This window comes from Notothenia coriiceps, unplaced genomic scaffold (genome assembly GCF_000735185.1).
Source record: "Notothenia coriiceps isolate Sejong01 unplaced genomic scaffold, NC01 NC01_scaffold00000339, whole genome shotgun sequence".
Lineage (NCBI taxonomy): Eukaryota > Metazoa > Chordata > Actinopteri > Perciformes > Nototheniidae > Notothenia > Notothenia coriiceps.
In genome coordinates, this window is record NW_011333040.1 from 20,451,518 (window position 1) to 20,472,479 (window position 20,962).

The window sequence follows — 20,962 nt, forward strand, 5'->3', positions numbered from 1 at the left end:
TGGTGAAATGGTTATGTACAGTAAATGTGTGTGTCATCCGCATAGCTATGTTAACTTATTTAGTTGTTTTTCATTATCTGAGCCAGTGTAGATGTTAAAGAGAAGAGGCCCCAAGATGGAGCCTTGAGGAACCCCACATGTCATATTTGTCAACTCAGATTTGTATTTACCTATAGAAACAAAGTTGTTTCTGTCCTTTAAGTGATTCAAACCAATTTAGAACTGTTTCCGAAAGTCCCACCCAGTTTTCTAGTCGGTATAGTAATATGTTGTGGTCAACAATTAAAAATAAAATAAAGAATTGATCTAATTGATGCTACATTCTGTTGGGCAGTTTATTATAATCAATCAGGGTGTATGTTGCATATATTAATCTGCAAAGTGACTAATAAGCAACAATCTGTCAAATAAATGTAACAGAGTTAAAGGCGGAGCTGGAAAAAGTACTCCTGCTACTAAAAATCCTGCATTCAAAATGTTACTTAATAAAAGTACAAAAGTATTGTCAGCTAAATGTAATTGTATGTAAAAGTACCAAGTAGGCTACTCATTGTGTAGATTGGTCTATTGATACCTTAAAGTTATCAAAGCTGGTAAAGGTGCAGCTAGTTTTAATGACTTTGTATACTGCAGGGTAGCTTGTGAATTTACTTTAGGTGTAACCAAAGTCTTATTTTAGTGTTGTTTATATTTCACATCATTAATCTAAATCTGTAAAGTAGGCCTAACTAAAAGTATTAAATAAATGTAGTGGCCTAAAAGTACACAATATACCGCAAAAAACCCGAGATATTCAATTCAACAAATCTCTCAAAATCTTACTTAGGTACAGCACTTGAGTGAATGAATCAGTTACTTCAAACCACTGGTAACACTGGTACTATATTTTCCTGAACTGTTGTGAAGCACAAGTACCATAGCAAACTAAGACTCAAGTGAGTAGTCCTATTTCCAATTCAAAATGTACTTCAAAACATGTGTGCGATGAATGTATAAAGACATGCATACACCTCACAGGCTACAGTGTACATCTCAAACTAATCTATAATAATACAAACATATATTTGCTTTTAATATTTATTTTATTTGTATTTTATTGAATTTTTAGTAACAAAACAATTTCCCAATTTGGGATAAATAAAGTAAATATCTATCGATGTAATCTCACAGCGACGCTGAACGGGCTTTAGGACCTCGCTCTGTCTGGGCGGTGTGCACGTGCAGCTTCCCAATGGGGGCGCGCATGTCACGACCGACAGTCAGTCAGATGTAGGGGAGGAGGGCAGACAGCGCAATATCAGCGATAGTGACAGGGTGAGTCAAAATACAGGATTTTTTATATTGAAATAAGACGAATACAATCAGAGGTAAATCATCTCAGTGCAACATTTGTTCTTTTGCTGCTTTTAAAGTAGTTTTGATTAGCATTTGCGCTGATGCTAGCGGTTAGCCTGAATGTCAACAAGCCTCCAGAGTAGCCGGCTAGCTTGTTAGTTGGCTGTCATGGTTTTCTAAGCCGCTACACGATTTAGCAGTGTTTTTTGCCTGTTGCATTGCATTGGAGGTTTTAGAAACCTGTTACCTCTTTCGGTTCCTAGTTCACTTCTGCTCTAGCACTTCATGCAGAGTCTCGCAGAGACTCTTGGAGATGCAGGTTAGCCAGCATTAAACATCTGACAACAAGCTGGTACATGTTGGGGCTCTGCGCAGGTGCAGAGGCTGTCCCCAGAGTCAGCTCATGATCCTGACTCGCCCCTGTTGTTGTGGCGTAGGAATGATTATTTACGTCATTAAAACTACTATCTTAATTATGGCACGTTAATCTTTAGGTCTTTACGCTATGGCTTGTGTAGGTTATCATGAGCCATGGAGTAAACCTTAAGGCTGTGGTCCTCCCCGAGCTTTAAACAGAGACCTTTGGAAGACATCTCGGTCCTTCACCCCTGTCACGGTGTCCCTGAAACTAGTAATCCATTACACATCTCTTTTTTTCAAACAAATGTTGCAAGAACAGCATGTTTTCCTAGTTATCTACACTGGATCATCTGTGAAGTAAAGTCCACAGACTTGTGTTCTGGTGTTTTCTAAAAATGTACTAGGTTTCAGTTCCTATAGTGATTTGCATTTCTCTTTAATTGTGTAGTAAGTATCAATGTTATGTTACTTCCTCTTTCTAGGTTAAATCAACCCTGGTCGGCCACCTGGTGTGGAGGCCTTGCTGGGTGAGAGGAAACATGATCAGCGGTAAGAGTCTGCTCCTGAAGGTGATCCTGCTGGGAGACGGTGGGGTGGGCAAGTCCTCCCTCATGAACCGTTATGTCACCGACCGCTTCGACTCCCAGTCCTTTCACACCATCGGCGTGGAGTTCCTGAACCGGGACTTGGAGGTTGACGGGCGCTTGGTCACTCTTCAGATCTGGGACACAGCAGGCCAGGAGCGATTCAAGTCCCTCCGCACCCCCTTCTACCGAGGTGCAGACTGCTGCTTGCTCACATTCGCTGTGAACGACCTGCAGAGCTTCCAGAACCTCGGCGGCTGGAAGAAAGAGTTCATGTACTACTCTGATGTGAAAGACCCTGAGCGCTTCCCTTTTGTGGTGCTCGGCAATAAGGTGGACATGGATCAGAGGGAGGTGGGGGGGGACGAAGCTCGGGCCTGGTGTGAGGAGAGCGGCTGCTGCCCGTACTTTGAGACGAGTGCTAAGGATGACACTAATGTCACAGCTGCGTTCGAGGCAGCTGTCAGAGAGGTGCTGGCTGCTGAGGACCAGATTGACCACGCACTACTGGGTAGTACTATCGATCTCCATGGCAACCGCAAAACATCTCGCGGGTCTTGCTGCTGATTGTTCATGTGTGAATCCACCTTGTCTTAATCTCTCTGGCTGAAACTCGCCTGTGGCAGTTTTGAGAGTCGGTCAGATATTGTTAATGGTACAACTGTAGGTACAGGATACTGAGAACAGTATCCCCAGGAGGATAATAGTGGATAGGGTACAGCTGCTCTGAGGAGCGCTGGTCAAGGATTCAGCTGTTGCTAGATTGTTGAATTATTGGTCCAACAAAGGTACAGGCAACCTTTAACAGGCACACTTATCTTTTGCACTCTCTTTTTCAGAGTCTGCTTTCAGTAGTGTTGTTGCACAAAAAGATTTTCAGCCAGCTTCAGTCGATGCAGGAGTTGTATCTAATAGTGTTTACAGAGCATTTATTTATCGCTGCTTAAAGCTTTAATTTGAATTATAACAATTAATAATACAGTGGACGAGACATTATATTAGTCCCCTTATAAAGAGCACACACACATTTTCCTGAGGGACTTTGAATGCAGTTTCACACTTTTGTTATTAAATCTTTCAGCGGAAGTAAAGAGCTAATGTACAAACAGTGTCTATGAGTGACAGTGTTCCTTATTCAGGCAGGTATTGTGCATCAGGGCTTCCAATATTAGTGTGATGACCATTATATGATTTGTGGTTCGAGGAACTTAAATAATTGCTGCTCTCTAACACAGAGGTCTTCGATGCGAAGGGAACTTTAAGCTTTAATTCTGCAGCTGTGACTGTAAGCATTTGGTACGAGCTTATGAACATCTGTCCATTATTTGTATTACCACACTGCACCAGACAGTGTCAGGTGTACAAGTTAGGCATTCATTTATTTCCCATGATTTGTGTACACGGGCCTGTTTACCACATAAGGATCAGTGTTTCTTATAAAATAATAATAATTTTGCTGCTGTTGTTGATAAACTGTTTATTTTTTCTGTGAGGCGCATTTTCGTCTTCGCACGCGTTTACTTTTTTGGTGGAATTCTGTTTGACCAAGGGCTGATATGAGTCTGTTTTCTGGATGTATAGAGGAATTTGTAATTATCAGAATAACAATACGTTTTACAGTTTTGGCAAGTTTGTAATCTTGTGCTGGCTTTTTTTAGTGGCATTTTTCTTGTAGTCTCTTTTTTTGTTGTTGGATTTATTACATACAAATTGTACTTCTGTCTGTCTGGGCATTCCAGGTCTCTGTTAAATGTGACAAAGCCTGAGCACAAGCCTTCTTACTAATGTGTGCAGTGTGCATTATCTCTCCCGTCCATTCGTACAGTATTGAGTGAAAATACAACTGAGTATTCTGACAACTTTACATTGTTTACTTGTTTTCAGCTAAATGGTACTTAACTTTAATGTTTTTCAAACAGGACAAATAATATGCTGATATTCAATGCTTCAAACTCATTCTTAAACTTAGTCTAAATGTATTCTCACCAATATTTTTGAGCGCTGCCTAATAGTATTTTATGCTGCGTCTACTGTTGCATAAACTAGATCAAATGTCTTCATCTGCTGAGTGCACAAAGCCATCACTGTTCTTATTATAGTGCTTGCTCTCATCTTTCTGTTACGTTGGAGGTATTGAGTTTTCTCTCACCTTGAGATTTGCCTTTCAAGTAAAAGAAAAAGCCTCATATTTCATTGGGTGAGTGTGCAGACTAATGGTTAAAATTACAAGAGCTTTATTGTAAAAATGAACAGAATTGGGTACGGTCATATTTACTTATTACATGGTTTAATGTACCTTGAATTAAAATGCTTTTCTTACTGTAAAGGTGTGTTGATCACTAGTAGTAGCAGTATGAGAGAAACCTTATGAACTGTGATCTTATGGTATTTTAACAAAATCAAACTGGTAGCATTCATACATTCAAAGCAAAAGTGATAGCTGTTAGCATATCATTCGTCAGTGTTAATGTTTCCTGGGTTGAACCGAATACTTTGTCTCTTAACTTTACCTTTCAGTTTTTATCCTGTTCACATATTGTAACCACAGTGTTTACCTGAAATCTAACTTACCTGAGAATCAGTGGGTCCTTAAAAGCTGGTAGCATAACCCGACAGTGTGTTGCTCTCATGATGCTGTCTTATCTCACTGCAAACGTCTTGTATTGTGTTTTTGTTTTTTTATGTCGCTGTACTATTTATGAATGTTAAACACATTTCTTTGGGCTGTCCAAATGAATGGCTTATGTAAATTGCATTCAAGGGCATTCATTTCATAATAATGTCCATAATGACACTGAACGTCTGTCTCACCCACTGCTCAATCCCATGAGTGTGAAAGTCAGACTATTCATCTCGATTATTTGTTCATCAACTTCCCGCTCTCCTCTTTTTGCACTACCAAGGAAAAGGCTGGCGTGCCGACATGCTGGCAAAACGGCAAATACTCTCCCATGCTTGGCTACAAATAAAACATGCAACATACCAAATGGGGACACTATCTTTGTGTGTGTGTGTGTGGTACTTTGTGCTCATGCCTTGAACATACATGAAAGTATGTGTCTTTAGAAATAGCTTTTACATTTGGAAACCAAAAGCTTCAAAGCATTTAAAAACTAAAATAGGCCACTCAAATGAATCAGCGTATCTCATCTCGGTCCACCTTTCAACAGCCAATTCAAATGAAGTAAAATGTTGCCTCATTGTTTCCACTTAAAAGTAGCATTGTTAAAATGAAGCCTTAGTATACAGTGGGGCAAAAAAGTATTTAGTCAGCCACCAATTGTGCAAGTTCTCCCACTTAAAAATATGAGAGAGGCCTGTAATTTTCATCCTACCTCAACTACGAGAGACAGAATGGGGGGAAAGAATCCAGGAAATCACATTGTAGGATTTTTAATGAATTAATTCCTCGGTAAAATAAGTATTTGGTCACCTACAAACAAACAAGATTTCTGGCTCTCACAGACCTGTAACTTCTTCTTTAAGAGCCTCCTCTGTCCTCCACTTGTTAACTGTATTAATGGCACCTGTTTGAACTCGTTATCAGTATAAAAGACACCTGTCCACAACCTTAAACAGCCACGCTCCAAACTCCACTATGGCCAAGACCAAAGAGCTGTCAAAGGACACCAGAAACAAAATTGTAGACCTGCATCAGGCTGGGAAGACTGAATCTGCAATAGGTAAGCAGCTTGGTGTGAATAAATCAACTGTGGGAGCAATTATTAGAAAATGGAAGACATACAAGACCACTGATAATCTCCCTCGATCTGGGGCTCCACGCAAGATCTCACCCCGTGGGGTCAAAATGATCACAAGAACGGTGAGCAAAAATCCCAGAACCACACGTCGGGGGGACCTGGCCAATGACCTGCAGAGAGCTGGGACCAAAGTAACAAAGACTACAATCAGTAACACACTACGCCGCCAGGGACTCAAATCCTGCAGTGCCAGACGTGTCCCCCTGCTTAAGCCAGTCCATGTCCAGGCCCGTCTGAAGTTTGCTAGAGAGCATTTAGATGATCCAGAAGAGGATCGGGAGAATGTCATATGGTCAGATGAAACACTAGACGTGTTTGGAGGAGAAAGAATGCTGAGTTGCATCCAAAGAACACCATACCTACTGTGAAACATGGGGGTGGAAGCATCATGCTTTGGGGCTGTTTTTCTGCAAAGGGACCAGGGCGACTGATCCGTGTAAAGGAAAGAATGAATGGGGCCATGTATCGTGAGATTTTGAGTGACAACCTCCTTCCACCAGCAAGGGCATTGAAGATGAAACGTGGCTGGGTCTTTCAGCATGACAATGATCCCAAACACACCGTCCGGGCAACGAAGGAGTGGCTTCGTAAGAAGCATTTCAAGGTCCTGGAGTGGCCTAGCCAGTCTCCAGATCTCAACCCCATAGAAAATCTTTGGAGGGAGTTGAAAGTCCGTGTTGCCCAGCGACAGCCCCAAAACATCACTGCTCTCGAGGAGATCTGCATGGAGGAATGGGCCAAAATACCAGCAACAGTGTGTGAAAACCTTGTGAAGACTTACAGAAAACGTTTGACCTCTGTCACTGCCAACAAAGGGTATATAACAAAGTATTGAGATGAACTTTTGTTATTGACCAAATACTTATTTTCCACCATAATTTGCAAATAAATTCTTTAAAAATCAGACAATGTGATTTTCTGGATTTTTTTCTTTCTCATTTTGTCCTCATAGTTGAGGTATACCTAGGATGAAAATGACAGGCCTCTCATCTTTTTAAGTGGGAGAACTTGCACAATTGGTGGCTGACTAAATACTTTTTTGCCCGTGAGTATCTCACGACTGGCCCTGTGTGCCTTGGCAGTCTCTAGTTTGTTATTGACCAAATACTTATTTTCCACCATAATTTGCAAATAAATTCTTTAAAAATCAGACAATGTGATTTTCTGGATTTTTTTCTTTCTCATTTTGTCTCATAGTTGAGGTATACCTAGGATGAAAATGACAGGCCTCTCATCTTTTTAAGTGGGAGAACTTGCACAATTGGTGGCTGACTAAATACTTTTTTGCCCCACTGCAAGTTCTAAAAACACAGCTCTGAAAATATAATCCCCACACCCTCCTTGTTTGTATTTTCTTTACACAAGACCTTGATTGTGATTGAAGGACCAAGTATGTGGGGGGGAACCCATGAGACGGTGAACAAAGTTTATTTCCTCTTCATTAAAAAGGATATCAAGCATGCACCGCATACTGTGAGATCAAAACAAAAAACTATCATGTCTGCCTTTCAAACTACATCTCTGTCTTTAAGGAAATTTACACTAAGTATAGAGTCTATAGACTTTGTCAAATAGAGAATGTTATAAGAATAAAGTATTGAACAGTCAAGGCTCCTAACTGCATTTGTACCATTTCACTACTTTAGATGTGAACACATAATTTAATTAAAACATTGAATTAATGAAGGGAATCAATTAACCAAATACTACCAAATTGGTCAACTTCACTTGAATATGTCATTATTTTATGAGCAGCTTAATTGTGATGGTCGTCATGAAAAGCTCCTGCAGCAACACCAGAGGCGCAGTCAGGAGATGTCAGATGTGTTTGCAGGGTACGGGGAGAACAGTGTCCCCCCCTCTGTCCCGCTGAAGCCTCCCGTACAGATCATAGCCTCTCCTCTCCTCTCCTCTCTCTCACCGTGCCTCAGCTTCCTGTGGTACACCTGGTTCACAGCCAAGTGCAGGGAGAAGTGCACCTGTGGACACAAGAGGAGAGAATACAAACACCTTACAAAACACCTTGGCCCCTAGATATGGCAGAAAGCCAAGGCTGGAGCGCTAGTTAAACACATACACTACACCAGACACTGCACTTTCACAGACTACAAACAAATCTTTTCAAAAGGCACTCTGCACATCATTTTCTTTTTATTATCAAATTTTACCAACACAAAAATAATCATCAAACAGCCAGCTGCCATTTGACAAATGCACCACTCACAGCTGGGTAAAGCTCACACCAAATAGAATAATCTTCTTATTATGCTGCAAAAGGTTTTGTTAGAAATACCCAAAGTGTAAAAGTGGTAGTAAAAACATCTAAAGTAAGTAAACAAGATGTGTTATACAATAACTACAACAACATTCCTAAAGCATAGGAGACAAAAAAAATCTTTATAAAAGTACCTCAGTCATGCAGTAAGAGCAGCGAGGGGATCACACCTCAACAATGTGCTTTAGGTCAAATAATACCAAGTCACTTGATAAATTATCACCAAGTGCTTTTGCAATCTAATCTCAAAACGATGAGAAACAATGTATGACCTTTCTAGATCAGAACCAAACAAGTATGTCCCTTTGTCCAAAAGGAACACTCCAAATAATCTAAAATTCCTTCACTTTGAATCCATCACTTCAATTATTTGGAGGGAGGTGGGGGTCATGCAGTGTGTGTGTGTGTGTGTGTGTGTGTGTGTGTGTGTGTCAGATGGGCTGCATTTAGGCTTCAGAGAGGTCTAACCCTCTCATTGTTTGCTGGACCCTCTCCCTTGACATGTAATATAACCCTTGGCAGAGAATCGGAGCGCAGATGGCCCCCACAACTGGCTCCTTATTGGTTGGCTTTCATAACGGCCATGACTTCATTGTTGAGGCTTTTCTCCAGCCCGTGAGAAAAGTCCTGAGGTCAGCGTGAGACTGCAAATGCATGCTTGTCTGCCACCATGGCAACCAGATGTGAAGGATAGTAGTCATGGTAACATAATCCCTATTCTGTGCAACAGCTGCATTCTCGCAGCACATGTGTCGCAAATTGGTGGTTATCCTTACACATGTTAATTTATTAGTGATGTGTTATTTCTATTTTGAGAGCAACTGGAAGCAGGAATTAATTCTATTCTCAGCAAGAAAAAAAAGAGCAATAATTTACAAATATTTTGGTAACATGGCATAGGACATACTGAAATAAGATGTACTGCATTAAGGCAGTAGAAAAACATACAAGCATAGAAAAAAAATTACATTATTCCCAACAAGAAAAGTAAAAATATAAAAACATTTCAAGAGTCCGTGACCACAGGTGGTTCTGTGCAGATGATGAGAAGGAGAGAATTGTTGCCGTCCCTTTACATCCCCATGTTGATATTGAGGTAGTGAAAGAGCTGGTGAGCCTAACACCGTGCACCCATGCCTTTTCTCCCCAGATACTGAAGAACCGCAAAGTTATAGGTGGTCGAGACAGTATAGGTTAGCTATGGAAGGAAAAGCAGAGACAGGAGGTGTCAGAATATGGAAGAGTGACAAATCCAGAACATCCAGAAACTAGACATAAGAAAATATATGATTAACTGCTAATGGCATTAATTTGATAGCAGATTCCATCCGTATAACGGCTTCTTTAATGGAGCATGCCGGTATAATGGGTGCTCCATTTGCTTGGCTGGAAAACCACCAGACATTACAGCACTATTATGATGTTTGTTTCAGCTGAGAAAGAGGAACAGAGAGCAATAGTACAAAAGTCATCACTCATGGAGGTCTGAGATGCCTCGCCGCCTACACTTTGAGCGTCACCGAGTCACATGAGTCATAACACTATTGTACCCTACTGCGGAAACGCAGACAAATGGGCCCCATCTGAGGAATAATCGCTCACCAGAGCCAAGAGAGTGATGCCAGCACCAGCGAAGGCAGCAATGTAGAGGTCATAGGTCATCTGGTACTGATCGGAGATAAGAGGGCTGCATTAGTGGTGATGACATACATCTTCATTTCTTGTCAAGCAAATTGTAGAACATGACTGCAGGGCTTTTATTATTCCCGGGTCCTTACTTCTCTGGTTTTGCAAACATTGGAGAGAGTCATACCACAAGCTTTCCCTGGCACTGCGTTCCATGGCAGTAGACCTGTTAAAAAAAACATTTATATATTTATTTGATCTTTCAAACACAAAATACTGTCAAAGGACAATGTTGGCATTTTCTACATTTGTTTTCCAATATTACTAAAACCTAAAGACCTAAAAACCAACAACACTACGTTTTTCATATTTGTTGAGGTATGCCTTGAGGCACTTAAAGATGGAAATCTTTGAAGTTAAAACTATTTTCATTACCAGCTAGGCAAACTCTTTTTGTACCATATGATACAAGGCATGTACTTGTTGGGCACTTTTTTTACACTATCAGGATTGTTTATGTGGGATGAAGTGAAAAAGTAAAGCGCCCATGAACATGGTTAGGAACATGTCATCCACTGAAACAGAGTGGGTCATTGTATGGCTAGTTATTAGACACAATAAGGAGGTCAATGTTGAGCTTTCCCCCACAACTCTAGAATGAAAGAACAATTATTGGCTGGATTGCGACAACATTTGTTCTGACGTCCATGGTGCACATGTGATGAATCCTCATTTGCTTTGATAATTTCCTAACTTATTCCTCTACTTCCACAATGAGAATAGCGATTTAGGATATTTGGGGAAATCTCAAATTTAGGATATTGCCAAAACATTTCAAAACATTCTCAACTTTAAAATGTAACAAATAAGTTGGTCCAAGTTTTGATCTGCAAACCTAATGCCATTCCCATCAGCCTCAGCTGTTCTTTGTGCTAATTATAAGCAAATGTTAGCATGCTAATAGATTGTGAACATGGTAAACATAATACCTGACAACGATAAGCATGTTAGCAATGTCATTGTGAGCATGTTAGCAATGTCCTTGTGAGCATGTTAGCCTGCTTAGCTTAGCATTTTGAACATGTGCTGATGGAATATTCACAGTCAGTTATTGAAAACAACTTTTTGGCATTGGTCTTTTCATGGGATTTATTAATGATAAACTTAGTCTGATAAGGCAGTCCAATAGGTTGCCATCATAGTTGTCCTGTTACCGTATTGCCTTGCATCAACACAGAGCTGGTTTATACTCGCTGGGGTCTCAGTCAGAACATCAATGGTGTGGCAGGTGGCATCCATATTGTAGAAGAAGTAGACAGGCAGGGCCGAGAAGGCGAACACCAGCAGCCACAGCACGGCTAGTACGTAAGTCATTACTATAAACTGTGCAAAGAAGAAGAAGTAGAATAAACATTAGGTTGCATCATCATAATAAACTGATGCACATAATCTTGGTGAGTGTTTTTATGAGCATTGACTCACTAAGTGACCATTTTTTTTGATTAGCTTTTCTTATTATCTTAGTCTGTGTTCTACTCCTCTTCTTCCAACCACTCAGCTTTTTTATCCCCACCCACTCAAACACACAATCTATGCTTATCTTTGCATGTCCCCAAAGGTTTTTAGCAGCCTTAAGATTTTCAGCTCAGCACCCACCAGGGAGTGATATGTGTATTAATCCCATCCAATCTCGCCAATCCCCTTTACTTGTCCCACTCTAGGCCCTCTCACCGAGGAGCTGAGGCAGCGGCCACACATAGTGCTCCTGAACTCTCCAAAGGTTTGCCTGGCAGCACTTGTGGTGTAGAAACCCTCCGCCAACAGCACGATGCAGTAGAGGAAGAAAAAGGAGGCCAAACCATAGATGAAATACTGGAAATATTGGATGCTGAAGAAAAAAGGAAAAAGAAAGATTGTTACAAGAAGCGTAACCTTCTAAATACATACAAAGAAATCCCATGACAAGGTTACACATGTCACTGTAATCATGTAAATGCATAGATTTGCCACTCACATGTAGGCGAGGGTGATGTAGTCCTGCATGTTACGAGCAAAGTACGTCTCGATGAGTCTTTCCGACTCGGTGAGTGCCTGGTGCCCACAACCGCAGAAGAGGGCAATGCCAGAGAAACATAGCAGTGTAGCGACCAGGGAGCAGTATGGCACCCCGCCCAAACAACGCATACAGCAATCATAGCAACCTGTCAAGACGCAGCACCATGAAATTCAATGCACATCATCAACGGATTCAATATGACACAGACTCTGTTTCTATTTTTGAGATATCCCTTTCTCAGTTTTTTCCTTCACACTACTAAAACATGGATCTTTTTTACATGATGATTTTATATTTATTAGTCAATAAATAGTGTTTAAATGTCTTCCACAGTTTCAGAGCCCAAACTGACATACTCAATATCCTTGTTTTTTCCGAGCTAGATACCCTAAGAGATGTTTGATAATAAATGCTATGAATTGATTATCAAAGTTGTTGACAATTCAATGTTTGGCGATGTACAAATCAATTATTCAATATGTGTTTCTGTTATGCTGGATGATTCACAGAACTTGCTGCCAACTGTTTCCATAGTGACTGGTTCTTTGGTAGAAAGTCGTTCCCATAAAAAAGGGGAGCACAATGAGTTGGAATTTCCAGAGAAGGATGAACCATATTAAAATAGTGTGAACACATGAAATTCCATAGAATCGAGTTTAAGGCAGAACATTTTGGGTTTGATGCCTCAAAAATTAGGTTTTATACCAACACAAATATCTCCACAATTAGAAAACAACAAGATTTGAGTGAGATTTAATTGAAATGCTGAATTCATGTTTCTTTGACACTGTTGACTGAGCAGCAGCTGTTAACACTTTCATTCCCTTGATAAAGCTGTGCACTCTCCCCTATAGTCATGTGATGTCGGAATGGATGCCAAAGGGCCAAGGGCATGGGGATGTATCTGCTCTGACCCCGGCTCGCACCCTGACTTCATTCACCACCCAGCATGGAGAGTGTGAGAAAAGGGGGAGGATGGAGAGGAGAGACAAAGTGAAAGAGAGAGAGAGGCTGCTTTTGTGACTGCAGAGACAACCGTCTTTGTCCTAAGGCATCATGGGGGTACAAGGGCCACCAATGTCATGCAAACAAAGGCCAGAGGCACCTCTTTGCTTGACACACACAGACACACAGGCACACACTCAGAGACTTCCTTCTGGGGGAGACAGAGGAACAAGAAAGTGATAGTGGGGAGCTGTCTGTGCTGGAAGAGGATGGAAAAAAAGCAAATCTATAAACAAACAATGCAACTGTGTGCATGTGTGCCATTACATGCTTGAAAGCGTGCATCCACACAGACATGCACAATGGAAGCAGACAGACTGTGGTTGGTACCATTACAGTAAACACAGATGGCAGGAGGGGCAAATAGATAGCTCTTTAATTGAACACTTCTATGTGCGGGTGTGTGTGAGGGAGAGAGAGAAACTGGGATCACTGTCATTCAGATGGCATCACTACTGTAGCGAGGAAGAGGGAGTTTTGATAGATAAACTGTGAGAAAACTAGCAAATAAAATGAATTTTTCAGTATTGTTATAGGGAAGGCAATTGTAGTATGCAAATTACACTTTCTACTACGTGCACAAAAAGCTGTGGTCATCATAATATCAAAAAGTAGCAGCATTCACATAAATCCAAACATTTCAGTCTAGCCAACATTGGCCCACATTCTTTGACACCTTGTACCAATTAACTAATTAATGACTTCACGAGGCAGAACAAAGAGCTGAAACAAAGCTGCACCCACTATGTCAATTGTGACTAAAATGAAAACACAGGCCTCGTTCTGGTTGAAAATGCAAAGCTGAGGCCAAGTTCAGCACTTTAAAAATTGAGAAAGATTGCGACCGAAAGCAAATGCGACAAGGCTCCTGTGAAAGTAGCCCTGCCATCTCAAGCATGACATAAATCTCTTGATATCAGTGCGGCATCAGCCGGTGAGTATCCGACCTCTAAACTGACAAAAAAAAGTAATGACTTCTGATGCCCTTTCACAGTCCCATTCATATCTGCGAGAAAATCACATGAAATAAAAAGCACATTTGATAATATGATGTAATGTGTCTGCTCAAAGTTAATACGTGGCCGGAGTTTCTTACCCATGTCTGGATGATGCGTTCGAGGACCTTTCGTCTACTGTTTGCTGCCTGCTCTGCAGCTGGTCCGCTGATGATATGCGCAACTGCTCTCCGGCCCCCGTATATCAACCTCAACTCGCTTTCTCTTCCAACAATGGACAGACCCACTGATGACTGCAAGGGCAATCTTAAAGAAACAATGTCTCTTTTCAATTAACTTCGTGGCGGAGAATAATGAGGAGGTCAAGGTTCTTACGCTTGCAGAAATGTTCTTAGTTCATTATTGACGCACATTTGCACGTACAGAAAGCAACTTCATATGCAAATACAGAAGAGAGAACGAAAGAAACAACTTTTGTGAGTCAGCCATCCCAACTCTAGGACAAACAGTCCTTGGTTCTCAACGGCCTTTTGTTTTAAAGCCAACTTCTAGAGCCTGATCAATACAACTTAATACAGCTAATGGATCAAGCATAGTCTTTAGGGAAGGATGACACTGTATGTCCATGACCAGTGAAGGTGGTCTGGCTAAAGTTTCACTTTCAAATATAAGCCTGTGGAAAGTCAGGTGATTCTCTCCAGACTAAGGAAAGTGTCATATTTAACTGAAGTGTCTTAGATTCAGTACTGAACATGCCAGATCCCAGCTAACAAAGCTGACATGCTTTATCATATCTCTTAAGTGGGTCTATTTATTGCTGGAATGTTCATTTTATAAAATAAAGATTTAAAGTGGCGTTCACAAACCATGAATATGTGGATTACTTGATTCAGATAGTGCCTATATAAACCGGGTTGAGGGGTAATTCTGAGCATCACTACAGTGAGATCCTTTGATAAGAAATACATCACTGCTATTTTAACTAGACTGGATTGTTATGTATGGGATCCTCCAACCCCTGATGGGTATCTCAGAAATAATTCACTGGCCATTTGTGTTGGTGCCAGCTGTTTTCTTTGCCCATGTCAGCTCATGAAACCCCATATCCCACTATTAAATGTTCAGCTTTAGTAAAAAAAGAAAAACTGGATTTGATTAAGATGAGATGTTCTGTGAGCGGAGCAGAGCAGCATGCAGCAGAGAAGCATCACTGATCTCAGGTGACCCGACTGTGACAGAGTGAGAGACTGTCCTCTGATTCATCTACACACCCTCTGGCAAAATACCAGAAATAAAGAGCAACATTTGGCTTTACCTGTGTCCAGCAGATGGCAGGCTTTCTCCTGCCAAAGCATTTGTGAGTGTGGCAGACACATGAGGAGTTTAATCCCACAATACAAATTATATTTTGAGAAAAGTCCGTTTTGTCAGAAAGCTAATCAAAACATGTTGCTCCAAAAATACACACTGGAAGGTAGCTAGATATTTAATTAAACAGGTCAAAAATGTCTCTGTTGAACCACAAAAGTGTTTTTTAAAATTTGGAATATTAATGGATTTCATGTTTCAATGGAATCTGTTATTCCTTATGTCATTACGGTTCTTTTATTTGTAGATTTATTTTGTAGCTCTTTTGTTTGTCTCTGTTAATGGAGTTGGTGTCACAGTACAACATTATCAAATCATTTAGTTTCAAGCCACTTGCTCAGAAATCCTCAGAGGAACACCACTCATGTTATACAAGCTTTGTTCTCCACTCTCCAGGTTGTTGTAAAGTGTGTTTTAAAACTCTGACCCACCTCTAACACAGGTATATCTTTAAATGATTGCTCAATAGTTTATGCTATAAAGACAAAGCAAATATGTTGTATTGTTAAAAGCTTGAACAATGAATCTGCCCTCTTTGTGTAATTGTATTTTAAACACATTTTAACCTGATCCTAGTTTTGATATCTCAATTATTCCCCTGCATACAAATGTAACCCATGAGAACAACTGCTTTCTATAGTATGATTTCTCTTGAAACATGTGTCATCAAAACGAAACTGTGGCGGTTTCTGTTTGGATTACAGCAGGTTTGTCTACTTTTCATTGGGTAAAATCCAGCACTGTGTTATGTCTGTCCCTCTGCCAACTCTCACCTGCACACAGCTGCGCCTCGCCTCCATTTCCTAATATGCAACATTTTATTAAAAAAATCGTTCTACATTAATATTTTCAAAGTAAATAAAAGATTGCTTCACAATTTTTTAAATTAAACTACAGATAACTTGGTTGTAAAATGCTAATATTTTTTTCATTATTATTATTATGATTATTTTGTCTTATGTCCTATATATAATGTGTTGCATTGTTGGAGGACCTCAGGACCTAAGAATTTCATTGCCATACACTGTAGCTACTGTGCATATGATAATAAAAACCCTTGAATCTTGAGTTTCTCTCAGGGCTGCTTCTTGAGAGACTTGCATTATCTCCACACCGGAGGAACAATAAACCCTTTTGTGTGTCAAAATACTTTAGACTTCCCACAACTCTGAAATCTGAGAAAGACCCAATCAACGTAGCAGACTATTATCTCAGTCTTGGTCTTCTCTCATGGAGTTATAGAGAATAATCCCTTTAGATGATCAATGTTTCACATTTTCATTAGTAATGCCTTGCAGTGGCATTTTAACGCTTTACACACAACCTGTGTGTCAAATTACAATTGTACATTGTTTCTCTGCTGGTAACTTCAAATACTTCACTTATCATACCATCTTTTTATATTTACTCACCAGGCAGGTTATCAGAAAATTGATCAACTTTATTTTCACAGATTTGTCCCAGTTTGAACACACATTGTATTAGAATAACTCAATATCAAAATGCAAGACGAGTTTGACAAATATTCAGAATGTATTTAAATTACAGGCTGATTTCATCCTTGACAAAGTGCGAGTGAGGATTAGACACATTGCTTGCTTTATTCTGTTAGTAATATTTGTCTTGAAGCCTGAGTGGAATCTCATTCTCCTCAATGTGCCCCCTATTTTTATGATGAAGTCTCCTCTGCTTCAGGTGTAAAACAACTGTCGCCACAAGCCAACATATGGACACCAGTATCATACCAAGGCCTACCAACAGTGTCAGCTGAGCAGATCTGATGTCCACTGCCTCACAGATTTGGGTCTTTTGGGGGGTTTGAACCAAGTCAGCTGTCCCTGACCAGGTGGGCTCCCGGTCCAAGTGGCAGGGGCCCACGCTCTCGTTGACCAACAGATTAACCCAGACAGTGGTATAAAGTGGAGCTGGCTTCCCCCCATCTCTGACCACAATGAACAGGTGATGCATTCCCAGGTCTTTCTGTAGGAGTTGCTGGGCTACAGTAATGTTTCCTGACATTGAATCTACTCGGAAGGGACTGGTTTTTTGCACTGGGTCTGGCATCACAACAGTGTAAGTAATCTCCGAATTGAGCCCTGAGTCTGCGTCAATGGCAAAGACCTTTGTTACAATGGTGCCTGTCACGGCTGTTTGAGAGACAGTCTGGCAGGAGGAGTTGCTGCTTGGAAGGACAACTTTTGGCTGGTTGTCATTGATATCCTCCACAAAGATAGTTACCCTGGCAGTGGAAGTCAAAGCGACTGGGTGCCCGTGATCGCTAGCCAGCAGGTAGAGTTCATAACGGTCGCGCGTCTCGTAATCTAAGTCGGTGGTGGTGTGCAGTGTCCCAAGGGTGTTATCCAAAACAAAAGGTCCACTGCTGCTCACAACATGCAACTCTGTGTTCCCATTCGCTCCTTCGTCTGGGTCTGTCACCCTAACCCTCCCCACCTGGGCAAACGGTTTTACATTCTCAGGCATGAAAAAGATAAAGTGAGGGGTTATAACAACGGGTGCATTGTCATTCTGATCCAGCACTTGAATGGATACTGTGGCCGCTGACTCTAATGGAGGAGAGCCGCTATCTTGTGCTAACACAGTGAGTGTGTGTGCATCCTGCTGCTCCCTGTCCAGAATGGCTGACACAGACAGCTGACCTGTATTGGGGTCAATGTTAAAGATGGAAGATGTGTGTTTGTCCAGACTGTAGGTCACCCTGCCGTTGTATCCACTGTCTGCGTCGGTTGCCAAGACCTTCAGCAGTGACATCCCTGGCTGGTTGTTTTCTTCCACCTCCAGCTTGTAGTGAGACTGGACAAAAATTGGAGCATTATCATTGACATCTGCCACCAACACACTGATCGCACGCCTGGAATGAGTGATCACAGATCCTTCAGCATGCACTACAACAAAAATATGATGTTCTCTTTTCATCTCATAGTCTAGGGCCTTTGATGTGGAAAGGAGATATTTGCCATTCTGTGGGCTCAGAGTGAAAGGTACCTCACCCTCAATGGCAATAGATGAGCCTTCAAATCTGCTGTCACCCTCAAGCTCTAAAACAGCTAAGACAGTGGGGGGTTGGTTCTCTGGTAACACCATAGTCTCGTTTTGATGCTTCACTATGAACCCGATCTTGATTGCCAGCTCTTGGTTGGCCTTGGGGAGCACGGATACAGTTACCTGAGTGTATGCTGGGGGGCAGTGGTGGCCGCTAGCTAACACTTTCAACAGCAGCTCCTCGAAGCTGTCACTCTGGAGGTCCTGTGTTAGTCTGATGGACCCAGTGAGGCTGTCAAGGCTTAAGAGATGCTTGGCCTGCTCTGAGACTTTGGGACTGAGGGAGTACACAATGGCAGCATTCGAGCCTGAATCTGGGTCTGTAGCCCTGACCTGAGCAACCAGCATGTTCTTCGGGGAGTCTCCGGGGATGCTGGCGCTGCGGGGGCTGTCGGGGCTAAAGCTTGGACAGTTGTCATTAACATCTGTCACTGTGACTATTAAAGTCGCTGTAGCACTTAAAGGGCCTTGGTCAGTGGCCACCAGCGTCATCTTATACATGTCCCGAGTCTCCCTATCCAGAGCTGTTTGCACAACCAGCATGATGACAAGCCCGTCTTCTATCGTTAAACTGAAAACTCCATCAGAATCTTCAAGCTGATACGACAGCTCACTGTTATACCCAGCATCCCTGTCCAGAGCCTGGTCATCCAATAAGAAACTGGTCCCTACAGACACGTCTTCAGACATCTTCAAGTGTATTTCACTGTTTTCAAAATGAGGCGCGTTGTCATTGATGTCCTCTATGATCACAGCGAACTGTATAAGGTCACCTGAGGGCCCCACGACAGCGTTGTGTAAAATAATGCATTCCTCAGTTTTTGTTTCCTCAGGGAAGAGGGCCTCGCGGTCCATCTTTTCCTCAGTGGTGTAGAAATCTCCAGTGTTTTTGTCCATCCGCAGATACTTCTGCGTCAGTAGCTGGTACGGAGGTGGAAAGTGTTCACTAAGTGACCCCACCAGGACACCTGGCCCCTGTTCCTCTGGGATGTAAAACCGGACAGAACCACATATTATCTGCTGCAGATGGACCACAACGAGCAGAATCTGACAGGAGAAGAAACAAACTGTGAGCAGTAATTATTTTAACCCTCCTGTTGTCTTCGGGTTAAATCTGACAGATTTACTACTTTCATCAATCATAACTTTTTTGTTTTACATTCGATTGCATTAAGGCTTTATGATATCCTTCACAGTAGACATTTGAACATATGAAATTGCTGATCACCACTTTCATTACATGTTGGATGATTTAGTCAACTTAGCCACCCATGGTGTTCGGGTGAAAAATGACTTAGTAACCATCCGGATCAGATACAACTCACACACACACGCATACACGCATACACACACACACACACACACACACACACACACACACACACACACACACACACACACACACACACACACACAAGTTTGTTCACATTCCAGTCATGACAGAGCTATTGTTTTACTTAAACAAAGGATGAGTGTAACAGTTTTTAATTAGTCAGTAAACTCATTTGACAAAACTCCAGTACCTCTCCATGTACTCACGACAACATCGAATAGGCCTACTACAGAAAAACATTGCAGATACACATAAGTAATTAGACACTATCAGTACGGATAATCCTCACATTGCTTTTGAGTCACTGACCTGCATTAGTCCAGCCCAGCTCATATTAATAGGAGTCCCATTGCCCATCTCAGCGTCTTTGGGTCTAGAAAAGCGCTATATAAATCCCATTTATTATTATTATTATTATCTCGCTCTCACATACCACCCAGGTTCTCCCAGCAGCAATGTGCTCTGAGGAAAGAGGAAGCAACCTTAACCTGTTCAGCTGAAGGTATAATGAATTACATGCCCCTCCTACAATATTTACCTGGTGTGTCGGAAGGACACCGGATAAGTCAGAGAAGGAACAGGTTTACCTGCCTTCTTTCATAATTATTCCTTTATGAAATAGTATAGCCATGGGCCTGGGGCATCAAATAACTGAGCTTGCACACCTGTTTATACAAGCAATTCTGTCATACCTTATCTTCTTTCATAGGTTTATCCTGTTCATTTAGAGATGTGCTTCAATGAAATTGAATTACAAACATGAAAATAAACGACTTTCTTCTTTAGGTGAACATCTGCAGTAAGAAATACATAATGTAGTACAAAGTACCTTTCAGAGAGTAATATCGTACATGTTGTTGAACTACATTTGTCTAAAAGCTTAAGTTATTTGTAGGTTTAGATTTATAAAAAAAATAGAAAACTTAAAACATGATGAATTTCCCACCAATATTTAAAGCAACCAGGATTAGCTGCAATATAAAATGCTACACACCAGAATACACATAATGTTACTCTTAAAGGGGCTATTATAGCGACCACTTTTGATGAATTAAGTATAAGCCTTAATTTCTGCGATTGAGTATTTTAAATCATGAAATAACTTTTACTTTGAGTGAAGGATAATGAATATTACAGTCGTCCAGACATTTATTGTGAAAGGCTTCCATCGATGTCACTATCAGCAAAATTATATAATAATCTTCTCCCTAGCTGCCCCTTTCCACCATGCGCTAACAAAACT

At 41.2% G+C, this 20,962-nt stretch overlaps 3 protein-coding genes across 4 annotated transcripts; 1 reads left to right on the forward strand and 2 right to left on the reverse strand.

The window, feature by feature from the left end:
• The first annotated feature begins 1,206 nt into the window (after nucleotides 1-1,206).
• On the forward strand, nucleotides 1,207-5,536 carry rab9b (RAB9B, member RAS oncogene family). Its single transcript, XM_010774675.1, has 2 exons — nucleotides 1,207-1,314; nucleotides 2,178-5,536. Exon 2 carries the CDS (start codon nucleotides 2,235-2,237, stop codon nucleotides 2,844-2,846), a length of 612 nt encoding a protein of 203 aa, XP_010772977.1. The 5' UTR covers nucleotides 1,207-1,314; nucleotides 2,178-2,234; the 3' UTR covers nucleotides 2,847-5,536.
• A 1,916-nt stretch (nucleotides 5,537-7,452) lies between these two features.
• On the reverse strand, nucleotides 7,453-14,331 carry plp1a (proteolipid protein 1a). Of its 2 annotated transcripts, none has more exons than XM_010774684.1 (7): nucleotides 14,099-14,331; nucleotides 11,956-12,142; nucleotides 11,673-11,829; nucleotides 11,156-11,324; nucleotides 10,094-10,167; nucleotides 9,918-9,983; nucleotides 7,453-8,019 (listed from the first exon to the last, which is right to left on the reverse strand). In XM_010774684.1, exons 1-7 carry the CDS (start codon nucleotides 14,100-14,102, stop codon nucleotides 7,849-7,851), a joined length of 828 nt encoding a protein of 275 aa, XP_010772986.1. In that variant the 5' UTR covers nucleotides 14,103-14,331; the 3' UTR covers nucleotides 7,453-7,848. The 2 variants fall into 2 exon arrangements, with proteins under 2 accessions (XP_010772986.1, XP_010772992.1); XM_010774690.1 differs by lacking the exon at nucleotides 7,453-8,019 and adding an exon at nucleotides 8,490-9,513 and having other exon boundaries at nucleotides 14,099-14,289.
• Nucleotides 14,332-16,746: 2,415 nt separating this feature from the next.
• On the reverse strand, nucleotides 16,747-20,269 carry pcdh20l (protocadherin 20-like). Its single transcript, XM_010774700.1, has 2 exons — nucleotides 20,029-20,269; nucleotides 16,747-19,433 (listed from the first exon to the last, which is right to left on the reverse strand). Exons 1-2 carry the CDS (start codon nucleotides 20,074-20,076, stop codon nucleotides 16,935-16,937), a joined length of 2,547 nt encoding a protein of 848 aa, XP_010773002.1. The 5' UTR covers nucleotides 20,077-20,269; the 3' UTR covers nucleotides 16,747-16,934.
• Between the last annotated feature and the right edge of the window lie 693 nt (nucleotides 20,270-20,962).

What these genes read in the sequence shown, in the direction of transcription:
- pcdh20l (XM_010774700.1), bottom strand. Translation starts at nt 20,076, where the DNA reads ATGGGCAATGGGACTCCTATTAATATGAGCTGGGCTGGACTAATGCAG. An exon ending in GCTGGGCTGGACTAATGCAG is followed by an intron (nt 19,434 to 20,028) that starts GTCAGTGACTCA and finishes TTCTCCTGTCAG; the next exon opens with ATTCTGCTCGTTGTGGTCCA.
- plp1a (XM_010774684.1), bottom strand. An exon ending in GCCGCTGCCTCAGCTCCTCG is followed by an intron (nt 11,325 to 11,672) that starts GTGAGAGGGCCT and finishes TTCTTTGCACAG; the next exon opens with TTTATAGTAATGACTTACGT. An exon ending in GCATCACTCTCTTGGCTCTG is followed by an intron (nt 8,020 to 9,917) that starts GTGAGCGATTAT and finishes TTGTGTCCACAG; the next exon opens with GTGCACTTCTCCCTGCACTT.
- rab9b (XM_010774675.1), top strand. Translation starts at nt 2,235, where the DNA reads ATGATCAGCGGTAAGAGTCTGCTCCTGAAGGTGATCCTGCTGGGAGAC.